The 23,108-nt window shown below is 36.9% G+C and overlaps 1 protein-coding gene across 1 annotated transcript; it reads right to left on the bottom strand.

Annotated features, from left to right (window-relative positions):
• Positions 1-4,185: 4,185 nt before the first annotated feature.
• On the bottom strand, positions 4,186-23,108 carry LOC118701782 (prostatic acid phosphatase-like). Its single transcript, XM_036406669.1, has 11 exons — positions 22,995-23,108; positions 16,964-17,059; positions 14,933-15,019; positions 13,903-14,055; positions 11,190-11,288; positions 10,270-10,374; positions 9,124-9,256; positions 7,645-7,727; positions 5,844-5,950; positions 5,098-5,267; positions 4,186-4,304 (listed from the first exon to the last, which is right to left on the bottom strand). The coding sequence occupies exons 1-11, from the start codon at positions 23,106-23,108 to the stop codon at positions 4,186-4,188; spliced, it is 1,266 nt and encodes a 421-aa protein (XP_036262562.1).

Genomic DNA, 23,108 nt, shown 5'->3' with positions numbered 1-23,108 from the left:
GATGAGCTAGGAGAATTGCTGTGTCCTCTGAAGTCAAGGGCTCACTGTAGGAAGTGAGCAAGAGATTTAGCTGCTGTAAACAGAGCACAAAGAAATTACCTTTTTTTGGACATGCACATGACTGCAGCTAAATATATACAGAGGCAAAGCCAGGACAATTTCTTTTGCCTCTATCTACTTTGAACTGATAAATGCCATTATTCTGCTTTCAACAGATTTTTTTAAATGACCACTGGAACCTCAGTCTGCAGGATGGAAAAAAATTGATAATGCACTGAGTCTCAGGAGAAAAGGTAGTGTCATTCTACAAGAGATTAACAGAAACTAGCAAAACAGGACTTAGTCATTTAAACTGTCTTTCCAACTGTACCTGATGTCCAACACGTGATCTTGCAGGTCTTTCTAGTGCTCTAATCCCTTTGAAGGTGAAGTTGCCTAGTCATAGAAGAGACCATGTAATGTAATAGTTCAAGTGATATGCTATTATCTCAAGAGCAACTCATGTTTATCTATTTGAGTATTAATACTTGGCAGTTTCTGATGAAGAAGCATTAGTGTCTAAATCAATAGTTAGCTGTTTATAGGTAAATGTCCATCTTTCATCTCCATCTTTATAAGAAATGCAATAAGGAATACAGTAGTTTTAACTCTTCCATGCCAAGAATACAATTCTGTGCAATATTGCTGATACCACCTCAGTATGGATTTGTATGGGCCAAGGTTATGTGCCTAAGAATAAGCATTTTTATACTCTCATCATCACTCTTAAATTCCAGCAAAGTAAATCATTAATATTCTTTGTAGAGTGGAAATTTTAGCCTTTTTTTTTGGTGGAGAATAATTTAGAAACATAATTATTGTCTTTTGGGGTTTAATCCAGACTTAAGAACTTTTGGACTGAATAGATGATTTTTTTTTTTAATTCAAATAAAAAATACTCCATTTGTCATTCTGCTTTCTTACCACAGCTAAGAAAATGCATTACAGTGAGAGGAAATAATGTCATTTGGATCCAATGTCTCTCTCTACAGTACTGGTACAAATGAACATGAGTGATGCAGGCTGAGCCAATATTACTCTGGAAGTCAGATGCCTATTCTGTGCTGACCAACTGTGTTCAATATTCAGGCCTGTGAAAACAGAAGTTCCCAAATAAAATCAATTCAGTGAGAGGAGGTTGTTGCTGACTGGGGTGAAAAGTGCTGTGTGTGCGCTACTGTCTACCATAGGCACCAGAAAACCCTGCTGCAGAGCATCTAGTTGCTACTGTAATTATTGTAGAGACAGATGATGTCACTTCTAGAGGGCAAATTGAAGAGCTTCATGCCATCAACTTTATTTGTATCAAAGCAGAAGTGCTTTAAAAATCTGTTCTTAGAGAAGCAACAAATCTGAACATTTACTCTTGTTTGGAAATTCTAGAGGTACTGAAAGCTCCATTGTTTTTCAATAAGATGAAATGGCAAATGTTTCTTTCAAGTACTTTTATTGCAGTGCCACAAGTTGCTTGGAGACAAGATATTTTCTAATCACAAACAGTCTGCAGATTGTACTAAGCAAATTGTAAATATGGCTGAAAAAATTTAAAAAAGCTATGAACTTGTCTACATGTACATGAACTTGTCTACTTTTACTCCACTGGACAAATTTTACTTGATTTAAACACAGCAAAATAAAACACCTTTCTTATAAGTGAGATTCAGGACCTACTTTACTAAGTTATTACATCTTTAATGTACCCTCATTAATTCTGAAGTTACACCATCTGAACGTGTCATTACATTCTCTGTAACTTGTGTTCACTGGATCCTTTCTAAAAGTGCATATGCATTTTCAAGTATGACTATCTCTTAACAGAAAGGTGTCCCTACAATAAAACTCTTTCCTGACAGCTCCTGCTTCAATAAGAATTGCCTTATCTTTTGAAATTCTTTGTTACAGCTTAGGCTTGGGCAGTATAAACCATACAAGATGTCTCAGACACTTCACATTTTAATTTCTGTCTGAATCAACTTCTCTTTGTAAGAAGCAATCTTGGAAAAATATGTCCCATTCTGCTTCTCGAGGAGTGCAATTGACTGATTTTTTAATATTTCAAAACTGGTTCTTACTGCACTTTATCAGTCGATACATCTTCATTTGTCAAGCATCTGACTTCCTCTAATAAGAAACATAATTTATCCTTAAGTGGGTACCAGCAGCATTGTGGATGTGGTAATGCAGAGCTCAGTCAAGAGCCAGGATGAGTTTTTGAGTTTGTTCTGAACTTTTCCCTACCTTGAGTACACTTCTAATAGTAACCAAGCCAACTCAGGCTTGTTTCCTAGAGCTGCTTTAATACATTTGACTGAAATATAGATATTCCTTCAAGTTTTTACATGAGGATAAAAATGACTGGTTACAAGCTGAAGCTTGTACATCTAAACCATCTGATTTAGGGACAGCCTTTCATCTTTTTGACAGCTTTGCATCAACCTGTTATACAATAAAAATCCTGAACACGTAAGACTCAAATCCACCCGTTGATGATGATATTTCCTAAAACAGATAAAATGGAAATGTCATGGATACTACTAAAAGCTTTTTACTGAGTGAGAAATAATTTTCAAAAGGTGGACACTTCAGTCACTGAAGTTATTACCAGAAATGCAATGTTTGGGAAGTGCTATACTCCCACAAGCATGTTACTCTGACTTATGCTATTTAATATATGATATTTAATATCACTATATATAATTATATCACATTTCAGCTGTAATATTGATGGCTGAGCTCTAGATCACTATCTCAGTGATACCTTACTGAGGCTCCTGGGCTCCACATTGCAACCCACAGAATGTGAGTGAAAGTCAGCCCAGAAGCAGTGTATTCACATTGCTGTGATGCTGTGTCTGAGTTAAGCAGCTCCATCTCTCAGCTTTCTCTCTTTCCGAATCTCAGCAGGACACATTAGCTTCAGCACTTTATACCTGTTGGCCTGACCCTGCTGTTGGCACCTGTTTGTGTGGTTGTCTTGGTTTTTAAAGAGACTTCTCCAAGGTATTGTAATTCACAGTATCCTCTGCAGGACTACAGGACGAAAAAGTCTTGATTCAGTCTTGAAACATACAACAATAAGCAGGATTTTACACAGCAATATTACTGCTTATTATGCATATAATTTGTGACACTCAAGAGTTACAGAAATACATTCCCTGACATTTGAAGCTTACAATCTAAACAAAATAAATTGCAACATACAAAAAGCAGAATCATTGTTTTCTTACTTTTAGTGTACATCTTGCTAACATATAGTATTGTGAACAGAGCAAGGAGTTAAAGGAGCTATTGTGATTTAAAAGAAAAGATAATGAAGAGAGTGATAGCTTGAGGAATTATTCTAAGAGTGGCTCAAAAAAATGCAGAGCAAAGGATCATTCATGACTGGGAGCTCAGAAAAACAGGAAAACAGTATAGCAACCAAAAATAGATTTTATATATTTACTTATCCATATTATTGAAGTTACAGACACTGGCCAAGGTGCTGTTGCACTAAGCTTCTTGCTTGATACCTGGATATGTGACAGAGATGATCCCAGTTCTACTAATTTCAGTAAGAGCTATAGAGGTATAACTCCTTTAAAGAGCAGGCTGAAGACTTATTAGCTGAAGACCAAGGTCAAAACTCATGCATAAATTTGCATTAATAAATGCAGGAATAGTGTGTTCAAATGCTGGTATGAGTCTTTTTCATACAGTACTGCAACTTTTGCTCACTACAACTATTTTCCTGTGCATCAGCAAAATAGCCATTTATAGGAAGTAAGGTAAATATTACAGAATGCAGTTTTGAAGAAAGGCTTGTTGAGAAGCACTGGGCTAAATGGTAATAGACAATATAAAAAAAAGCCATAGGCAATAGCATTCCTTTACCCCATTGGCTGATATAAGATTGATTAATAGTAGTAGTAGAATAAAGATATAAATTGAAGTAGTTCCATCCATCCAATAATTCCTGAAATAACATATTTCTACAGTATTTCTCACTGCAGATGTGTAGAATTTTAGGCCACAGATACCTCAGTTGTTCAAGTATATTGAATATGCTTTGGAGATTATTTTGACCAGAGCAAACTGATGGGTATCAGCAACTTCAAGTATTCCTCGATGTCTAGCTGCTCTCGCTTCCACTTTTTTACCTCCAATTTAAATGTCTTGGTAGCTGTTTCTGCTCCTGCAGCGTCCATAATGATAAAGGAGGTAGAGCAGCACAAGGTTAAAAATGGACAACAAGCAAACAGCAACATTAAATCCGATAAAAACATCTGTGAAGAACAAAAAATAAATGAAAAGGGAGTTAATGAAAGACATGCATGTATACCATTTTCTATGCAAAGCTAACAGTCTAATTACATATATGTACAATGGAAATATTTCTGGTAAGATCAAATTTACTGGCATATGCAACATAAGAACATATATTTCAATCCTAGAAATGTATAGATTGCTTTCTGTTCATAGGTGAATCTTACTCCCATGTTTCCATAGGGCAGGAGGGCCTATGTGTAGTTAATGAAAAAAGAAAAGTAGTTTCATCAGGGATCAGCAGAATGGTGAATATCTGCAGTACAGGGGAAATAACGGGACTATTGAGAAGTAACATGTATTGCCTTGCTCTTCTCCTCCCTCCCAGAAATAATATTCAGGCAGGAAGAGGTTATCAGTTCTCAGCTGTTAGTAGATCATGGATCAGCTGCACTTAGTACAACTGCAGAAATACAGATGCACAAATCTTACCATGCATTTGCAAGCCATTTTTGCTTTGCATTTGCAGAAAGTCTGCTGTATCCAACATGAACAGGACCCTTGTATAGCACCAACATCCGTACTTCTCTTCGACATTTTCAACAAGTGGTGATCTGGTTTTGACCACAGCCTTTAGGCAGCTCCTTTTGTGAATATGCTAATTTAATTTCTACTGACATTCCTTGTCCATAGTAAATCTGGCCCACACTTAAAGGGAAATCTATTGATTGTGTGAAAGGTACAAAGTTCGGAGCCACTGATAAAATATCTGCCTCCATGTCCTATGTGGAAAATACAGAACTGTTACACTACCTTTCATTTTGTCTTTCTTCCCACATTCTTTTGACCAGTTTTCTGTAATCACTGGAGAAACTAGTTCAGCAAACTTCTCAAGTGGACAAGAAGAGGTGCACCCTGGCAAAGTGAGGAGATAAGGATCCTTTGAAGTGTCGTTCCGATAATGCATTTCGATGCTATATTGCCTGATTAACGACATTGAAAAGTTTTTTTTTAAAAGGTTCTTAAATAGAAGGTTTCCTACTTTGAGACAGCATGTTGGAAATAGGCTCTAACATCCTACTCTAGAACCTGTTCTCCAAGAGTGGAGGCTTTGTGAAAGACATCTGCAAAGCCCAGTTTTAAATTAACAAAGCTGTTACTTTAACTGCACAGATCAACAGACAGCTGAAAAGGTCTTTCTGCAGGCTCCTTGAATGGCACCAGCACTGGGCTCTTCTAAGCCAACTGGCTTACTGTGGGAGTTGTCTTGGAAATGTTCTTGCTATCATCTGGAGAATCAGGGAAATTTATTTTACCACTTTCTTCCCTCTCATAAGGCTTGTTTTACCTCTTCTTCCTGTCTTCCAAAGCATATATGCACATCCAGAAAATGTAATTTTCCCTAGTTTTAATTTGACTTTGTGCCTATGGCCTGTTAGTGAAGCATCTATTTAAATCAAAATTGTATCTTCTCACAATATTTGAGAGAAAAAAAGGTTTTGGGGAAGAGGGTAGCAAATTCTGAACACTCTTTCTTGCATCAATAAGAAGATACTTGCCCATTGCTTTCTTGGTAGAGTTCAAAAAACTGGCAAGCAGCATATGGTGGCAGTTTTCCATTGAAAATATTGAGAGCAATCTGGAGGGCCCCAACAGTGGTGTCATGCTATTGAAAAAAAAAATCCATCCTTTACAGTCAATTAAGTCAACAAGCATTCATCCAGAGTTATGAGACAAGAGTAGAGAGGGAGTGAAAATCAAGATAAAAGAAAACCTGTGTAAATTTGACCATAAAACTGTGTTCAGTATATTCACCATTGGGAAAAACATGTTAACTGATTACTACAGACAGCAGGAGGCATTTCAAAAGAGTTACTGCAGTATGTGTCTTACACCATCTGGCAGGACTTTGGAGACAGATACTGAGGGAAAGCAAGAAGTGGTTTGAGTAATAAATCTAGTTTTTCAGTCCATTTTATCTCTTCCTTCCTTCAGTAGTGTCTTTTGCTCCAAGGTCAGATTAAGGCACTGTACAGTAGTATAATCTAGGGCATTTCAAGTGAAGGTACAAGTACTTTTTTTTCAGGTAGTATACCAGACAAATAGTTGTGTTCAAAGATTATTCTCCTTTCTTCCACTTCAGAGTTTTTTTTCTATTGTTCCTTCTGTTTGGACTCATACAACGAAATGTCAGTTTGGCTTCTATTTTTATGGGATCTGTTACCCACCCACATATAGTTTCTTCATCTACCCATTATCCCTGCTTTTGCAGGGATCATAGGAAGAGGAGCTGAAGGCAGGAAGTCCAAACACTTTGGTGCATAAATTTTGCAAGCATCTTTAGGCGCATATGTATATATATCTATCTATATATCTGCCAGACCTATTTATACTACAGTCTAGCAGCTATGCTTTAATTAATATTCAGGTTCTGGAATTTTATAGGCTGATCAATTTCAAAAATAACAGTATACGTGAACTCAGGGTATTAAAGCAGAAGTGAATAATCTGGATGTACTGCTCTTTCCTCTTCAAAAAGAACATGGTAGTACTGGAGACATGTAGGAAGGACAGTGAGAAAGATATGAGGTATCAAGTAGTTTCTATAGGAGAAAAGATTAAATACAGTAGGACTCTGTCTTGGAAAAGGAAATATGGAAGAGGAGTGACAGAAAATACTAAATTCATTAGAGACCCACAAAATGTAAATAAAAGCAGGAGTACTTTTTAAACAAAAGTCATTGTCACAGGATGTTGCAGATTCCAAAGGTATAAATGAATTTAAAAAGTAATTAGGCAAGTTGATGGAAGACAGTCTGTCAAGAGAGACTAAACACAGGGACAAATTCTGTATCAGGAAGGTCCCTAAGACACAGATTGCTGGAAGGTTTTATCACTCTCTGCTGTCTTTATTCTCACATTCATCCCTGCCTTTGGCTCTTGTTAGAGACAGAATAATGGATGAGCTAAGTAGATCTTGGCCTGATGAAAGTGGCCCTCTTCACCCTCTAAAATAAATAAAATAATAGTAGTAGTAATAAAAAAGAACCACAGAAGAGAGGTTTGGAGGCACAGCTGAAATTCTGCTATGTGCCAGTATCTTTGGAGCGCTTCAAGAAAGATACAACTAATAGAAACTGCACCATTGGGTTGTAGGAATAATGAAGGATAAAATATATATAGGTTTTTTTGCAAAATATAGTTTAACTAAAACTGAGATGGGATCTATGCCTATACTCTGTTCTTGTACTGATTGGTGTTTAGCTTTTTAGCTGAATTAAACTGTAGTGTATTATTCTTTCATTTAACTTAAATACTGGTAAAATCAAAGCAAGATTTATGAAAGATGAAAATACTCACTGCAGAGTAGACCTCCATTTTTGTTGGTTTTGAAGAATTGGCAGCTTGTTTAATACTGTTTAAAATAATATTCACAAGGACACCTTAAAAAGATGGAAAAAAAGGAAGTGGAAAATGAAGGTATAATGCTTGAATGGAAACCAAAAAGACAAAATAATGTGAATATCAAATATAAGACATCTACTCAGGCCTCATACTCATTTTTCAGTTTAATACAATTTTGTAACTACAGAGAAGATATTACAGAGGAGAAATATATGATTCATCATCCAGGTCAAGTGAAGAAGCAGGATTCACAGGAAATCATTTAGAACCATCCTGAGAACTGGTGATAATGACACTTCCAGTTCTGTTATGCTGAGCTCTCTCCATTCTTTTTTTGATTTTTTGTAGTGTTGGAATAATGACAACTGTGCTGGTCTCTTCCTCTCTACATGCCAAAGAAATATTTTAACTATTTACTTCCAACATGTTACACGTTATTGATTCTTTGCTTTTTCCAAAGCTCTTTTGTACTTCTTCTCCAGCCCAAAGGTATTCTAAAACCAATGGGTAAAGGTAGCAGAAATTCCCTGAAGCACAGTTTATATCATTCTAAGGAAAGAGGATGTAATTGGTATGCCAGTGAACATTAAATAGTCCTGACCATTTGATATGGGCATTTGCCAGCTAATAGGCTTTATTGCAGATTGGAGCCAGTAATTGCTATATATTTGATCCAGTGATGTGCATGCCTAGGTAATGGATCTGCTAGTATTTCTTTACCTAGATCTAGGCTGCACAGTAGGTGCATTAGAAAGCCTAGCCTCAAATGTTCCAGCCTGCAAATATTCAAACTCAATTGTTTGGATTTCCTGCTCATGGATACCTGGGGATCATATGATAAATTCCAGGGTTGTGTCCTGAACTAGTGTCGGAATGTGCAGCACAGTCTATGTGCCCCCATTTTGGAGCTAAGCAGTAGTTCCCAGTTCTTGTTGTTCTCACAGTATAGACATAACTGGAATCTCTCAGCTTCTATTCTGACCAGGCTGCTTTGGAGCAGCTTTATATCACTCAGAGAGCTACAAATATGTTGCCAGTATTTTGACACAATGTATAACCAGTACATCAAAGGGAGAAAAACAACAGTAAACAAATAGAAGAAATGTTGGAGAAACAACTAAATCTAACCTACTATAAGGTAAGTAATGATCATAACCATGAGGGCCTGATTTATTCCCTTAGTTTTCTATAATATTTATAAAAAGTTCTAATACCTTTAAAAATCTGGAAAACCTGAAGATATTAATTTTTATGCCTTGTTGTGGTATTTTATCCGTGCAAGTGCCAATGTTCAACACATATTTGGATACTTAATATGGCATCCAATGTCCATAGTTTCAAATCAAGGGTTTGTTTGAATAATTTTGCATTAGTGAAGTGACAAGATGTTGCATTACCTCCTCCTTTCTTAAAGCTATGCATTTTTTGATTTACCTCCTTGTAGTCGTGATTTCTCTTCTGTTTTATAAACACCAAATAATGAGAGTAAAGCCAATTCTGCCAGTTTTTCCATCTTGTTGATTACATCTTTAGTGGCCCATACAGGGAGAGTGTAATTATGAATATCCTAGTGATAAAGGAAAACAAAGGCATGTTTATAATTCACTGGTTTCCATCATCCTATCATCTACCCTCACACTACTTAGTTTAGACTTTCTGAGGCTGTCCTGCAATTCTCTGTACAGTATGGTTTTACTCCAGAACATGCCCTGAAACAAATTTTGTGGGAATGGGGATTGGCCTGAAGTGAGTGAATGGGCAGAGCAGAAGCATCTAAATGAAGGAGATTCCATATAGGTATAATGTGTTCTTGCTATAGAGATACATGTTTTTGGTGGGAAATATTGAAGACATATGTCTTCTTCTCTTTCTTTCTCTAGTCTTCAGGTTATAAATGTCTATTTTTTTCTGCCTTTCCATACAGTTGTCCACATACCAGTTGTATCACTGTGCAACTAGAGACAAATGTCACTCTTCAGTCATGTAACAGTGATGGTGTCTTATCATGTTTAATTACCTCAATTTGTAGAGGATATGTTCAAAATCCTTCATGCCCTACTGGTAGTGACTGGGGCCAAATGGAATTATCCCATGCTTGGGGTCAGCTTGGGCATTTTTTAACTGATAGCAATCACTGTCTCAAAAATTTTTAACTGATAGATCTTTCATGATCTCTCGTGTTCAAAATCATAAGTATTTTTGATGTTTACCTTTTAATAGTTGAAAGCTAATAGTTTCATTTCTCTGTTAAAAATCACAAATCTATTATAGCTATCATGCTGAATAATTTTATAGCAGCCTATTGGGAAGGGAAAAAAGGGAATAATGGGAATGGTAAAGGTTCTTAAGACATGAAATGGAAATTACAGTCTCCCAAGCTGTAGATCCTGTTTTTCAGATATCTTTTACCAAAGCACTAAAATATAACTTAGATTCAAATTGAAAAAAAACAACAAAAACCAAAAAACCCAAATGTAGGAGACAATACAACTCATTCCTGTGAAAACATATTGCCATGGTTTAATTGAAACCCAAAGCTGGAGTTATATTCCTCCCCAGCATCTATTGATTTATTATTACCTCACAATGGAGAGTGTCATATGTATTCCACAGCTGGAAATTGTCCAGTATTTTAAGGTGATTTAGTTCAAGCCCTGTGTTAACCGCCATTGTTTGCAAAAAATCCTGTGGGGAAAAAGTGAAGAGTATACCACAAATGCTCAATACACCTGGAACATACATGCAGATAGATTCACTAACACCCAACCCTTTCACAGAATTTTCACAGAATTAAAGAATAAGCTGGGTTTGAAAGGACCCATAAGGATCATTGAGTCCAGCTCCTAGCCCTGCACGTGACATTCCTAAGAATCGCTCCATGTGCCTGAGATCATTGTTCAAATGCTTCTTGAACTCTGTCAGGCTGGTGCTGTGATCACTTCCCTGGGGAGCCTGATTGAACTGAGTGGTTCAGTGCCTGACCACTCTCTGGGTAAAGAACCTTTCTGTAATATCTAACCTTGTGGATGCAATAGTCTGGTCAGAGAGGGAGAAAGCTAGATAAGCTTTCCCATGAATCGGTCTGGGAAACTTTAGGGAGCTGGAGAGAAAGAATTCTAAACAATCTTCACTTGGTGTTTTGTAATAAGCTGTTTTACCCATAAGGTTGTTTACAAATGGGTGTCTTGTTAATTAGCCAGTCATGTGAAATGTATTGATTAAATGACAATCAGGTCCACCTGTATCAGACCAGTGTATAAAAGATGCAGTTTCAGTAAAATCAGGGCTTTTGCCACTTTGCCTTCTGACCTGACTCTGTGTCATCTCTGACCCAATGGTGATGTAACCTAAACAGGGGTTTAATTTTTTTCAATTTGTTTTTGCATTTTAGCAAAAGAAAAGGATGCAATTCCATAACTTCTACAACTTAGTTACCTTCCTTTTTCTCACATCCTGGTTTTGTTTGGATTTTTGTTTGTTTGGCGTTTTTTTCCTCTTACCATGTATGGTTGTATTCTACTTTGAAATTCTTTAGATGTTTGTGTTTCATGCTGAAGCTCATCAAAACGAGGACAGTTGGGCAGAGGGAAGTTCAGCCTCTGAAACATGAAAAGGAAAACTTAGAATAGTTCTAAAATTATCGATACCCCTCTGTTTTTTCTGTTGCTGAGATTAATAGTGTAATACTTTTAGACAGATTTACAGTTGTGCTAGACCTACTCAATAATTGTTTGTTTGGGTATCTTAAAAATGAATTCAGTTAACATAGTGAGTAGACTGGGGTAACTTGACTCTTCAATGGCTACTTGTTTCTGTGATAGCTTGATTTCCCTCAATTTAACTGATTTTGGCAGAAAGAAATGGCATGTGTCTGTCAAGGGGTTGCTTTGAGAAATGGGTCAGGGTCCATGATCAGGAATTTTAAAAAGCTACAATTTTTTTTCTCATTTTCTGCATTCCCCCAGATGTAACTTAACTCCACGTGGTACTGGAACCTGAACTGCTTCTCCATCTACACATCCAGCTGTCACGTCTTTGGAGATAACCAGGGGATTATGGTAAGCATTTTAAGTACCACTTAATAGACAGACCTTGAAACAAGAGTGACAGATTGTTCTCCTGAAATATCAAAAAGCTAAGGGCCTAAGGGCTCTGTTCTTCTTTAGGGAAATGGTTCACATTTAATTATTCCAAGTGTGTGCTTTACAAGTTCACATGATAATACATATTTGATCTGAACAGCATGTAAATACATGCATCCTTCAAACTCTGAGCTGTGGCAAATATGGTTTATATCAGTTGCACAAAGACAAATGATCCCTGATACAGCATAAAATGTCAGCAAAAAGCCATGGTGAACAAAACAATCTTGTGCTGGTTCAGCACTTTATGCCTCATCACTAGAGTATTTTTGACCCAGCACTAGTATTATCCTGTAACATTTACAGACTGCACTTCCAGCATATTTCCAGTGGGACATTGGCAGCAGCCACCAACTGACCCTAGCCCACTTTCACTTGGATAGGTTTCCAAGGGTGCAATTTTTCTGTAACAGTAGCACACTGAGGATGAAAGCTCAAAGTTGCAATATGAGACTGGGGAATGTTGTTTAATTACACAATAAGAAATGTTTCTCTTGCTGTATGTCTTAATTATCCCTCTCTAGGTGTTATTAATTAAGCCACTCCCTTTGGCTTCATTAAGCAGTACTCAGTACTGTTGCCTGTCAAGTCTTGATAGATCTCAGTGACTTAAAAATAAACTGTGATTATGGTTTTTTTACAGGACTGTACGTGGCTTCAGTTTCCCACTTTGTGTTGCTTGGGGCTTAAACATACCTTCAAACGTCTGCTTGGTTTAACAAGGGAGCAATGTTTTTTTTCCAGGTGGTTTGCATTATAAAAGGCATTTTGTGCTGCTGCAGAGGTGTGTTTGATGGAAGCATCAATACTCACTCCTGAAGAAGCCACAGAAGCGATGAGGCACTAGAGACTCCTACAAATGAGCTTGCCTTCCTCAAACAGGTTGTTTCATTGCACTGTGACTCCCCTAAGGGCTTTGAGGTATATAATAAGGCCAAACTCTAACCACCCTGAAGTTTTTCTTGTCTTCTGGTGAAAGGACTTCCTCTGTTATTTAAATAACAATGACAGTGTTCTTTTCTGTTCAGGAACAGGGTTAAGTTTCTGGCTGAATCACACTTGCCTAATCCAGTTTTTGGGAACCCTTTCTCCCTGTACCTGTTTTCAAACGTGGTCTCTAAGAATGGAGCAACATCAAAGGGAGAGAGGTGTGGCAGCCCCCTAATGAGTGAGTCCATAGTCTGATATTGGTGATGGGCAGTTTTGTAATAGGGGGTTTGTACAACTTTCCTTAAAGTCAGCTTCTCCAAGTCCTCAAAGCCAGAAGTAAATGAGGCTTTCTGCTATTACACTCACAAGCTTTTTGTACAACTTTCCTTATAGTCAGCTTCTCAAAGTCCTCAAAGCCAGAAGTAAATGAGGCTTTCTGCTATTACACTCACAAGCTTTTTATCCTTGTTGGCCACACTGTTCCTTACACAGTCCTTGTCACAAGAGCAACTGAAATTAAAATCTAAACCTGAGTCAGACAGAGTGAGCTACATGAAGTAAAACTTCTACAGGACCTATGACTCAGGTAGGTCTACTCTTATGATCTGCAAGAGAAGTGCTAGGGTTTCATTAAATGTTTCTATAGCACTAAGCATAAAATAGTCCTTGTCTGTAATTAGAATGCCTAAATGCCACCAGAATAGGAAGGTAATAATTTTGAGATCATTACAGTGGCTGGTGGAAATTCCATTCCTTGAATAAACTATGGAAAAAACTTACCAAAGAGACAAGATCTGCCTAGTTGAGTGGTGTTTAGAAAAGCACTTGTTTCCTGTAAATATTTAGGGCAACTTCCCTAGAATACTGTCCAAAAGTGTTCTGGTCAGGAGAAATAACCTCAGCGGAACCTCAGGTAGTGTGTGTGGTAATTCAGGTGTTCTGCAACTATGGAAGGAGGATTTTCATGAAGCTGTTACAGTTGACCTATGACATACTTGTCAGCCAGTAGCTGTATTTGATATTTTCTATTATATTGAACTAAAAAAGCTTAAAAATGCTCTTTAGCCATTTTCCTTTTTTTCTGTTCTTTTGCTTCTGTGAGAGATTAAGACTTTATAGAATGCTTCTAGCCAGTACTCACCTGCTCTGCTGTTTTTTGAAAAATGTGGACTGGAATGGGTTGCCAGAGAAGCTCAGGGTTCCAAATTTGGCTGCTAGTTGGTGGAAAGAGGCCAGAAAGATATGACTGGGCACTCATAATGGTGCGATCATAATCTGTACTTTGGATGTAAAACTGAAAATAGAATGGCAAAGAATTAAAGATAAAATGGAAACTATAAAGTATTAGGGAAATTTTACCCAACTTGTCAATACTGACTTCTTGTTTTTAGTGTTATATTTTTGCATAAAGTCAAAACAGTGAAACTGTAACTCAGCTTTCCAGGGCCCTACTTCAGTTTCACAAATGGAATTTTCAAGGCATCTTTTAATTTGGAATCTAACCTCCAGACTGAACTGAAAGAATAGGAAAACTTGATTTCAAAGAAGGATGTTCTCTATCTTATTTTTCTCTATCTTAACATTGATATATATGATTTCATGGTGGACAGGTTAACAATTGGACTTGAAATTTATAAAGGTCTTTTCCCACCTAGACCCTTTCTATAGTCTATCAGTGATCAGGAATGTTAAAGCATTCAAAAATATAAACTTCTCTTGGAAGCATAGCAAAGGTCTTTCATACCTTCCTATAATGCATGCCTCCTAAACAGACCAAAATGTTAGAGGTGTCTTCCTCACAATGGATCTGTAGTGTATGGTAAGCACATCCAAAGAGCTGTTACCGGAGGAAGTATGTAAGCATGGCCCATCACATGATAGGTATTTATCTTTCAACAGACTAAAACAATAATGGTCACTGTACAAATTCCCAACTCATTCATCATGGAGCTGTTCAGTTTGGGAAAATTAGATTGTGAAAGACCCAAACAGAATGTAAGAGCTGAAAAATAGACTTTACTCTGTGTTTACTTTGACATAAGTCTGTCTTTCAAAAATGTTCTTCTATTACCTGAATTTCTCCATTATGAAATGAGTATGATAATGTGCTTTTTTAAGTCCATAGTTCTGCTATGCCAGAGAAATGCGCTGCAGACAGATCTGCTCTATACCTCTTGCCGGTTGTATGTGCTGTTCAAGAAGCTGGAATATCGTTTCCTCATATATTGTCCAAGTTCAAATAGCTGCTGCATTCCAGTCTGTAAGGCAAGCATATGGGTGACTACTAGATTAAGGTGACTAGAGACTTTTAGTATAAAAGTGTCTTTTTCTTTTTTTTTGTCTTCAGCAATCAGCTTTTAAGTGATCATTAACTGTTTTGTATGATATACTGTTATTGTGGTTTGACCTCAGCTAGCAACTGAATGCCACACAACTGCTCTCTCACTCACCCCTGCTGTAATTGGGGAGAGGATCAGAAGAGTAAAAGTGGGAAAATTCCAGGGTTTGAAGATGGTTTGATATGAAAAGCAAAAGCCACACATGCCAGCAAAGCAGAACAAGGAATTTATTCACCACTTCCCATGGACAGGAAGGAGTTAAGCCTCCAGGCAAGCAGAGCTCCATCCCAGTTGCTTGAGAAAACAAACAACATCAAGCTTGAATGTCTGCCCCTTCCTCTTTCTCCACCCAGTTTTATAAGCTAAGCATGGCATCATATGGTGCAGTATATCTCTTTGCTCAGTGGAGACCTGCTGTCCCAGCTGTGTCCCCTCCCTACTTCTTGTGCACCCCCAGACAAACCCAGGGTGGTTCAAGAAGCAGAAAAGCCCTTGAATCTGTGTAAACCCTGCTTAGCAGTAACAAAAGCATTACTGCTGATAACATCCCTGTGTTATCAGCACTGTTTTCAGCACAAAACAGAGCCCTGTACCAGCTCTCTCTCAGCCAAAATCAGAACAACTGTGTACATTGCAGGTGATCTAGAATTTTTAATAGAAATGTTCACTTTATCTATGAAGAAGTTATGTGTTCTGAAGTGCTAAGATTGCAATGTTTGCTACAGAAAGGCAATGCCCCTGACTCTGTACAAATACTATTTCTGCAGTGCTGTAGATCTGTAGACACCGATCAACATTGTCCTTTACAATGTATGTCATTTAGTGACAGCTGAGAGAGGATGATTGGCAGCCTAATATTTATCATTGTCATTGCTCTGTTATTTATCCAGCCTTATACATTTGTGGCTTATATTTCTTGCCTTAAGTAGCATTCTTCTGTCTTTGCTTTGGTGTGCCTGCAGTTGTCTTAGGTTGCACACTGTCTTTTCTGTTATTTATTTCTAAAGCCTGAGCTGAACTTTTAAACTTCTACCTGTCAGAGAAGTATATTCCTACTACTGTTTCTAAAAAGATAACAAAATAGAAAAAAGCTCTGAAAAAATCAGTGCCAAAGTAGGAACATCTTAGTACATAAGCTAGTAATAAGATAGTAATGCATTGTTTCAGTGTGTGAATTTTACAGATCTTTCAAACGCCCTTCAAACATTAAATACTGAACTGTCTCTGTTTCATACTTCTGCACCATGACAAAATGTTATTAGGAAAAGCATTGACTTTGTTTTGCTCCAGAGCTTCATATGTCAAATAGTCAAAGAGCTAAGGCTTGATGTTAAAATGCCAGAGCAGCAAGTAGGTTCAGTGAATCCTAGTGAAGCTCTGGACTGCAAGTGGCCTTGTTGGAAGACACAATGTCCCCAGAAGCAACCTTCACCTGCAAGTCTTCTCTTGTTTTGTGAATTGGTGGTTGTCAGTCCAATGATGAGATGTGGACTTGTCACTTGACTTGGTGGGCAGGTGTTGTGTCTTTACCCTTTCACAGGGCTCAGTGCTTAATGGTCATTAGAACTTCATCAATGTTAACAGTACAGTGTTTAAACTTGCCATTTGTTTGAATGCAGACACACTATCAAGAAGTTGTTACTTTTAGGTAATTATAAAGCTATGATGAACAAGATTTCAATTTAATAATAACTAAATGAATAATATTGCAAAAATGTTTATGAATTACTGGTATTGGTATTTGCTAATAGCAGCTAGCAGAACCTGGGATTTTTGCTAATACTTTTGAGACACATACAAAAAATATCTTCCCACTTCCTCTTTTAATAGCATTTTAAAGTTCTTCTAAGAAAGTCAACATACCTTGGTGAGCTGTCCAAATCCCTGGGGCCATTCGCTTTCTTTGTGTAGATCAGTTGGAAAGTTCACAATTGGTGTTCGGTCACCGTGTCGGAAAAGCTGACAATGTAAGCAATAAAAACCCCCTGAGTTCATTACTGTTAACACTCCTTTCTTATCTAACTAGAAGTGAAGTATATATTATACTTTCAGTGTCATTTTTCAAATGAAAATGTCGGAGAGTCTACAGAAACCTGGTCAAGTAGGATGTGAATATATTCTTTAAAATCAAGATTATGTATAATTATATTAGAATTAAGTGGGCATAAGCCTGATGATTTTTCTTTCTGGAACATTAATCACCCAAGATGTTAATAGTGGGACTGTGTTCACAGCTAGGCATCTAGACAGGAAATATGACTGCATTTTGGAAACTCAATTCTTCTGAAAATTAAGCCAGTTACTGATGTGCTTAGATTAGTATTTAATTACTTTGTCATAGACACTTGAAATTTTTTTGTAACCTTTTTTTCATAGCAGTATCTTTAAAAGTAATTCTATGTACACATGGATCTTATGCTCAGTTTCTCACTCATCCTAAAATATAAAGATAAGAGTATAAACATTTACATTGTTGGCTTAATTAATACTTTATTAGTACTTTTACATGCATATATAAAAATATTTTTAAAGTCTTTAGGATTTTATTTCTATCAAATTCAGTGAGAGCAAAGGAGTTGGTTGCTTTACTATCCTGAACAGTCCAGCATGATGAGTATTAGTGTGATGCATTCAATCATATGATTTTTAATCAGAAAAATTAAATTAACCTTTTTGTATTTTTATTCCCACATACAAAGGAAATTACAGCCCTAGATTAAATGATTCTGTAAAACTAAATTATCCCCTCTAAGCATATGCTGCATGGGCTTAAAAAAATTAAATCCACGGAAGTTTCACATGAAACAAAATGCTGAAATAGAAATTCCCAGGGCTCCAGACAACCTTCCAGGATGCTGACCCAAATTGTTGGAAAAATTGCCTTTGCTTATCAATGTTCCCATCACCAACTTCATTCCTGACTTAGCACGATAAAATGACAATGTACCAGCATGGTATATTTGTTAATAAAATGACATTTGTGCCCTAATACCTCAGTGGTACATAACTTGTTTATAATTAATACTCTCCATTGCCTCATTAAGCCACATCATTCTTGCCCAGACATCAGAGACGGTTGATCACACTAGTTAGTTTGCCACTCCCAATGGGAGGTGTTTCACGTTTATATTTTTCAAAGTAAACACCAGTGGTGTGACTTAATGTTTTAATTACAACACACACCCTTTCCATCAGCCTTCTCTAGTAATGGACACAAACCTGTGCTAGAGCAGGTACTTCAGAGATGGAAAATACTGTCCATTAAAGGCAAATATAATTGGATTTCTCCCTCTGTTTGTTTCTACAATAGGCAACAAAGTTTGCTAGAGTATAAGTTACCATTAGAACATGTAGAAGACTGCTAATTATGTTTTTTGTTTTGCCAGTTTAATTTCACTATGTGGCCAACCTAAAATGAATATTTTGCAGTGAATTGAAGAGGGTCTTCACCCTCATTATCAAGGTTGTTGTTCGGGTTTTTTTTTTCCTTTTCTGTGCAATTTTTAATCCTCTTTAAATCTCATTTGTTATAATTTGGAATCTCTGCTGGTTCTTTATAACAATTTCTCAGTGCACCTGTAGTGAGCAGGAGAATAAGTTACATTGTCTGGTGGCTGATTCAGCTGAGTGCAAGAAAAATGGGTGATAAGGACTTTTGTGCTACTGCTCATTTCCTAATGCTTATGTACATAGGTGTCAGGTAGGATTTATTAGTTTTTCTGGATAAGCTGGTACCTGTGTCAAGAGTGAAGGTTAAATTCCCAATCACAACATAGCTGCATCCTCTCTTGTTAAATTATCCAGCTTCACAGCAAAGCATTTTTATAGGTAATTGACAATTGCTCAAACTGACTGACATGTTTAAATGACTAATTTTTATGTATATTTTAGGCAATACCTAACAATAGATCAACATTTGGCCATAAATATGCCCTTTTTATTACTGAAAAATTACTGGCAACATGTTAGATCTTAAATACTGGTTTGTGATATTTTTTGTTCAATGTACAGCATAACCCTGAGTGTGTCACAACAGTCACTGTCACAACAGTCGCAACAGTCAACCCCTAACAGCTTTCAATAAGTCAGAGCAGCATTTTATCTGAATAGAGGTTAGTATGCAAAAAGATCAAGATCAAAAGAGATATTGAATATATGAGCAGGAGATATAAAGAAAAAGATTTTATTTCTTTGTAACCTTAAGAAATTAAAGGAGTGGGGATGTGCTCTTCTAAAAAGAGGCACACTTTCTTTAAGTCCACACAAAATAGGAAATAATTAAGCTCCTTGTTCATATTTCTTCACCTTCATTGTGCAGTGTCACATAAATAGGATATGAACACTAAGCTGGAAGTAGCAAGAAGGTAGCAAACACTTAAAAAAGCAGAACCCCATTTTTAGGAATTGAAGGACAAAGCTTCCTAGCCAACTGGTTTCTGTATGTGCTCAAACCTCTGTGCTACTTCTGAAAATGACCTTGCTTCAGCTGCAAATGAAACAATGACTGGATGAACAACCACTTAACCTAAGTGGTTGAAAGACCACTCATTCACTCACAGCTACATCTTAGGAGACTTTTTCTAAAACTTGAAACTGTGTTTTTCATTAGAACACCTGATAGGAAAAGAAGGTGTATCCCTACAGATCTTATCTTACTCATCAATATGAGTTTCTCAACACTCATAATTTCAACTTTTTTAAAAACAACTTGATTATTCAAATTAATTTAAAAATATGTGTGCTGCAGCATTTATTACTCCTGGCCTACTGATTGCCTTCCTGACCTTTCAGGAGACACAGAACATGGCAGAATGAGAGAAGAGGAGCAAGGAAGCATCATTAAAAGTGAAAAGCCCCCAGAAATCAAGAAGGAGGCGATGGTAAGGGGAATGTACACAAGAAGAGCAAAGCAGATCTGTTTGGTGTATTAATTTTGGCACTCTTTTTGAAGTGCTTCATTTCAGTTCTCAAGAGCAGTAGGTGGATAATTACCAAATCCATTACTTAATTCCATTCTGATACAGCTTGAATCTGATTTGGTGTCTGGGTTCATCCACTCACTCGTGGTAACTTTGTGAGCATGATCACTTCATATGAAAATGGTCACATGACTCAGACTTTGGCCAGCATTTGTTTCCATTGTTGTCAGGTGAAAAATCATATTGGAGACAATCTGGTGCAGGGGAGGGGGGTGCACCGAGAATATGGCATGTGTAGCACACACACACACATATGTATAACATCTTCATTTAGAAATGCCATGAATTACAGTGAAGTATCTGTCTCTGAATGATAGTGAGCCTCTTGCAGACACTTTCATTGACGGACTTAACGTTAAACAAAAAGATCTCTTACTTTGAAGCCAGCAGTAGGAAGGGAGAAACAAAAGTGAAGTGAAACCATGCCTGTTTCCCTGCCAGTTCAGGGAAACCAGGTGTAGAAATACTGAGCATGTTTAGTCAAGGTCTCAGATGGCTTGGCTTGATTAGAGAAATCACGTTCAGAGATAACATGCTCAGTCAACACTTCCTATCCTGAGTTACAAGAAGAAAAACACAATGAAACCACAGTGCCTCAGAAACCACACCTCTTGGTATATATGACAGGTGAAATGTGTGTGTGTGTTGGAGGCAGAAGGTTCAGGTCAGAACTTCTTTAAACAGAGGCAATAAATCAGTGCTTCATTTCTACTTGGGTGCCTGATTGTCCTACGTATTTCCTATTTTCTTGTTTAAATTTAAAGTTTGTGTTTTTAAATTTAAATTCTGCCTTTGATCTTAAATTCATTGCACAGGAGTTGTGGTAAAAGCTAATGTTTACATGTAAGCAAAGAAATTTAAAAAGCATTTTAACAAATTGGCTTGAAGTAGAGCTTTTCAGAGAACAGGGCTTGTGGCCAATAGTCAAAATGCACAGAGTCAGCACTGTTGGAAGTTGTGAGGAGAGAGTGAGGCACCTTCCCAGGCATGGCACAGTTCTAGAAGTGAGAAAAAGTGAACATTTACCTGTGTTTCTTCATCCCTGCAGATGTATTTTATATTGTGCAGTTCTGCTAAGGAAATTTTAAAAATTCTTTATGATAATTTTCACACAGCAGTAGTACTCACAGGTGAAAACATAGTAACTTACAGGACAGCTGGACAATGGTCAGAAAGATGCCTTTCAGATTTACCTGACTGTAGCAATACCCTCATTATATCCCATTATATCAGTGGTATATTCACTGATGGGGTCAATTCCTATGCTGTATATTTATACTAGCAATTCTGTTTCTGTGAAAATTCAATCAGTGATTTCAGAAGGCAAAATTCAATACAGCATACATAAACCATGCCTTGAGACAAGAGATATATATTGTGATAAGATTAAACCTATTGTAACATTTTATGTGATTGGTCAGCCTAAGCAAAAGTAACAGGATTCAAAGGAAGACAGCCTAAATGAAATTTACCTACTATTTAATGTTTATTATGATAAGCTACCCTAGAAAATTTTTGCTTGGTTGGTTGGTTTTCTGGTTTTGGTTTTGTTTGGTTTCTTTGCATATTTTTGGGGTTTTTAAATTTTTTGTTAGGTTATGGTAAGCACAATTATGGTAAGCAGATGATTTTGGATAAGAAGCCTCTCTCTCCAAAATGGTAAACATTTCCAGTAACTTTCTGCAAAATCATTGCTTGTCAAAACACAATAACAGTAATTCAATAAAAATCTCATTCCTTTCAAGGAGTTTATGCTCCAAGGCTTGCTGTCTACCTGTTTTCATCCAGTTCTCCCTGTTACCATTGGAAAAACATGCAAGTATGCATGTTTTTCCAGTGGTAATATGGACATGCAACATTCTATATGCAGAATGTTACTGGAATTAGCGTCAGGTCCCTGCTATGAGTGGTGTCTCAGCAGGAGCAGGAACTGGTTTTTCCTGTGCACTCTGGCCTTCCTCCAAGCTGTGCATGCACAATGCACCCAATCTGGCTATACATGGAGTACTCTCTCTGGAGCCAGAAGATATATTTTGGATACAGTACTTCTGCACACATAATGTCTCAAATAGGGAAAGGCTGAAGGAGAAGATCTTCAATTGCCTATTCATAAAACTTCATTCCAAACTCCTCAACTTTGTACAGAAAAACTTCCTTTATACTAGCTATTCTTTATCATTATACCTTTTATTTAAAAAAAAGAATGAATAGGACCATTGTTCAACCTTTGTAATCCAAAGTATTACATTGAATTAATGTCTTTTTTTCTAAAGGTATTTGGAAAAGTGACATTGAAGTAGTGTTTAGCTACTTTGAAATAGGAAATGGCCCAGCAAAAGAATTATTACAGTCTGTTTTCAGTCTAACTGAAGTTAATACAACATATCTCTCAAATCTCCACTTAAAAACACTTGTCTATTTAGTTTCTCAGTGTACTGCTGTGACAATTCATTTATTGTGAAATGGAAAATATTTATTTTGTGTGTTTATGTATGGTAACTTCTGTAACATGATAAGCTTCATCTTCCAAGCATAGAAGAGGTAGTCCATAATCACCAGCTCTAACACTATGCATTGGAGTGTCATCTAAATTAAGGAAGAATAGGTAAATGTGGACTTTGCATCTCTTAATTCCTCTGCACTATGCATCTACCACAAAGTCAGTAATCTTGAAATAATAATTAGGAGATTAGGAGATGAAATAATTAGGAAGATTAGGAGATTAAAATTCTAAGAACCAGAGACATTTTTATCTTTCTTTAGGTGAGGTCTTTAAACTCAGTAAGCGAAAGGGCAGCAGTACTCATTTCTAAGTTTGAAGACAAGCAAAGAAACTGTACACCTTGTCTGGTTCAACAGACATGTAATTCTGTCCCTGTATTCCCCACAACAAAACAGAGAGCAAATCTACTTACTACAACCACAAACTTCAGTTCTCGTGCTGCAGTAGTCTGTTGAAGCAGAATGAGAATAATGTGAAAAGAAAAACACAGGATCCTAGACAAGCTGGGAAGCTGTATCACACCCAT

This window comes from Molothrus ater, chromosome 1 (genome assembly GCF_012460135.2).
Source record: "Molothrus ater isolate BHLD 08-10-18 breed brown headed cowbird chromosome 1, BPBGC_Mater_1.1, whole genome shotgun sequence".
Classification (NCBI taxonomy): Eukaryota; Metazoa; Chordata; class Aves; order Passeriformes; family Icteridae; genus Molothrus; species Molothrus ater.
The sequence above is the reverse complement of the archived record's forward strand: the minus strand, read 5'-3'. Positions and strand labels throughout refer to the sequence as shown.

Bases quoted from the DNA above. Each gene is read 5' to 3' on its own strand.
- LOC118701782 (XM_036406669.1), bottom strand. From the start codon at position 23,108: ATGGGTGTGATACAGCTTCCCAGCTTGTCTAGGATCCTGTGTTTTTCT. The intron at 14,056-14,932 runs GTATAGAGCAGA...TTCTATTTTCAG, and splicing joins GCACATACAACCGGCAAGAG to TTTTACATCCAAAGTACAGA. The intron at 10,375-11,189 runs GTAAGAGGAAAA...TTTTCCCCACAG, and splicing joins GTAGAATACAACCATACATG to GATTTTTTGCAAACAATGGC.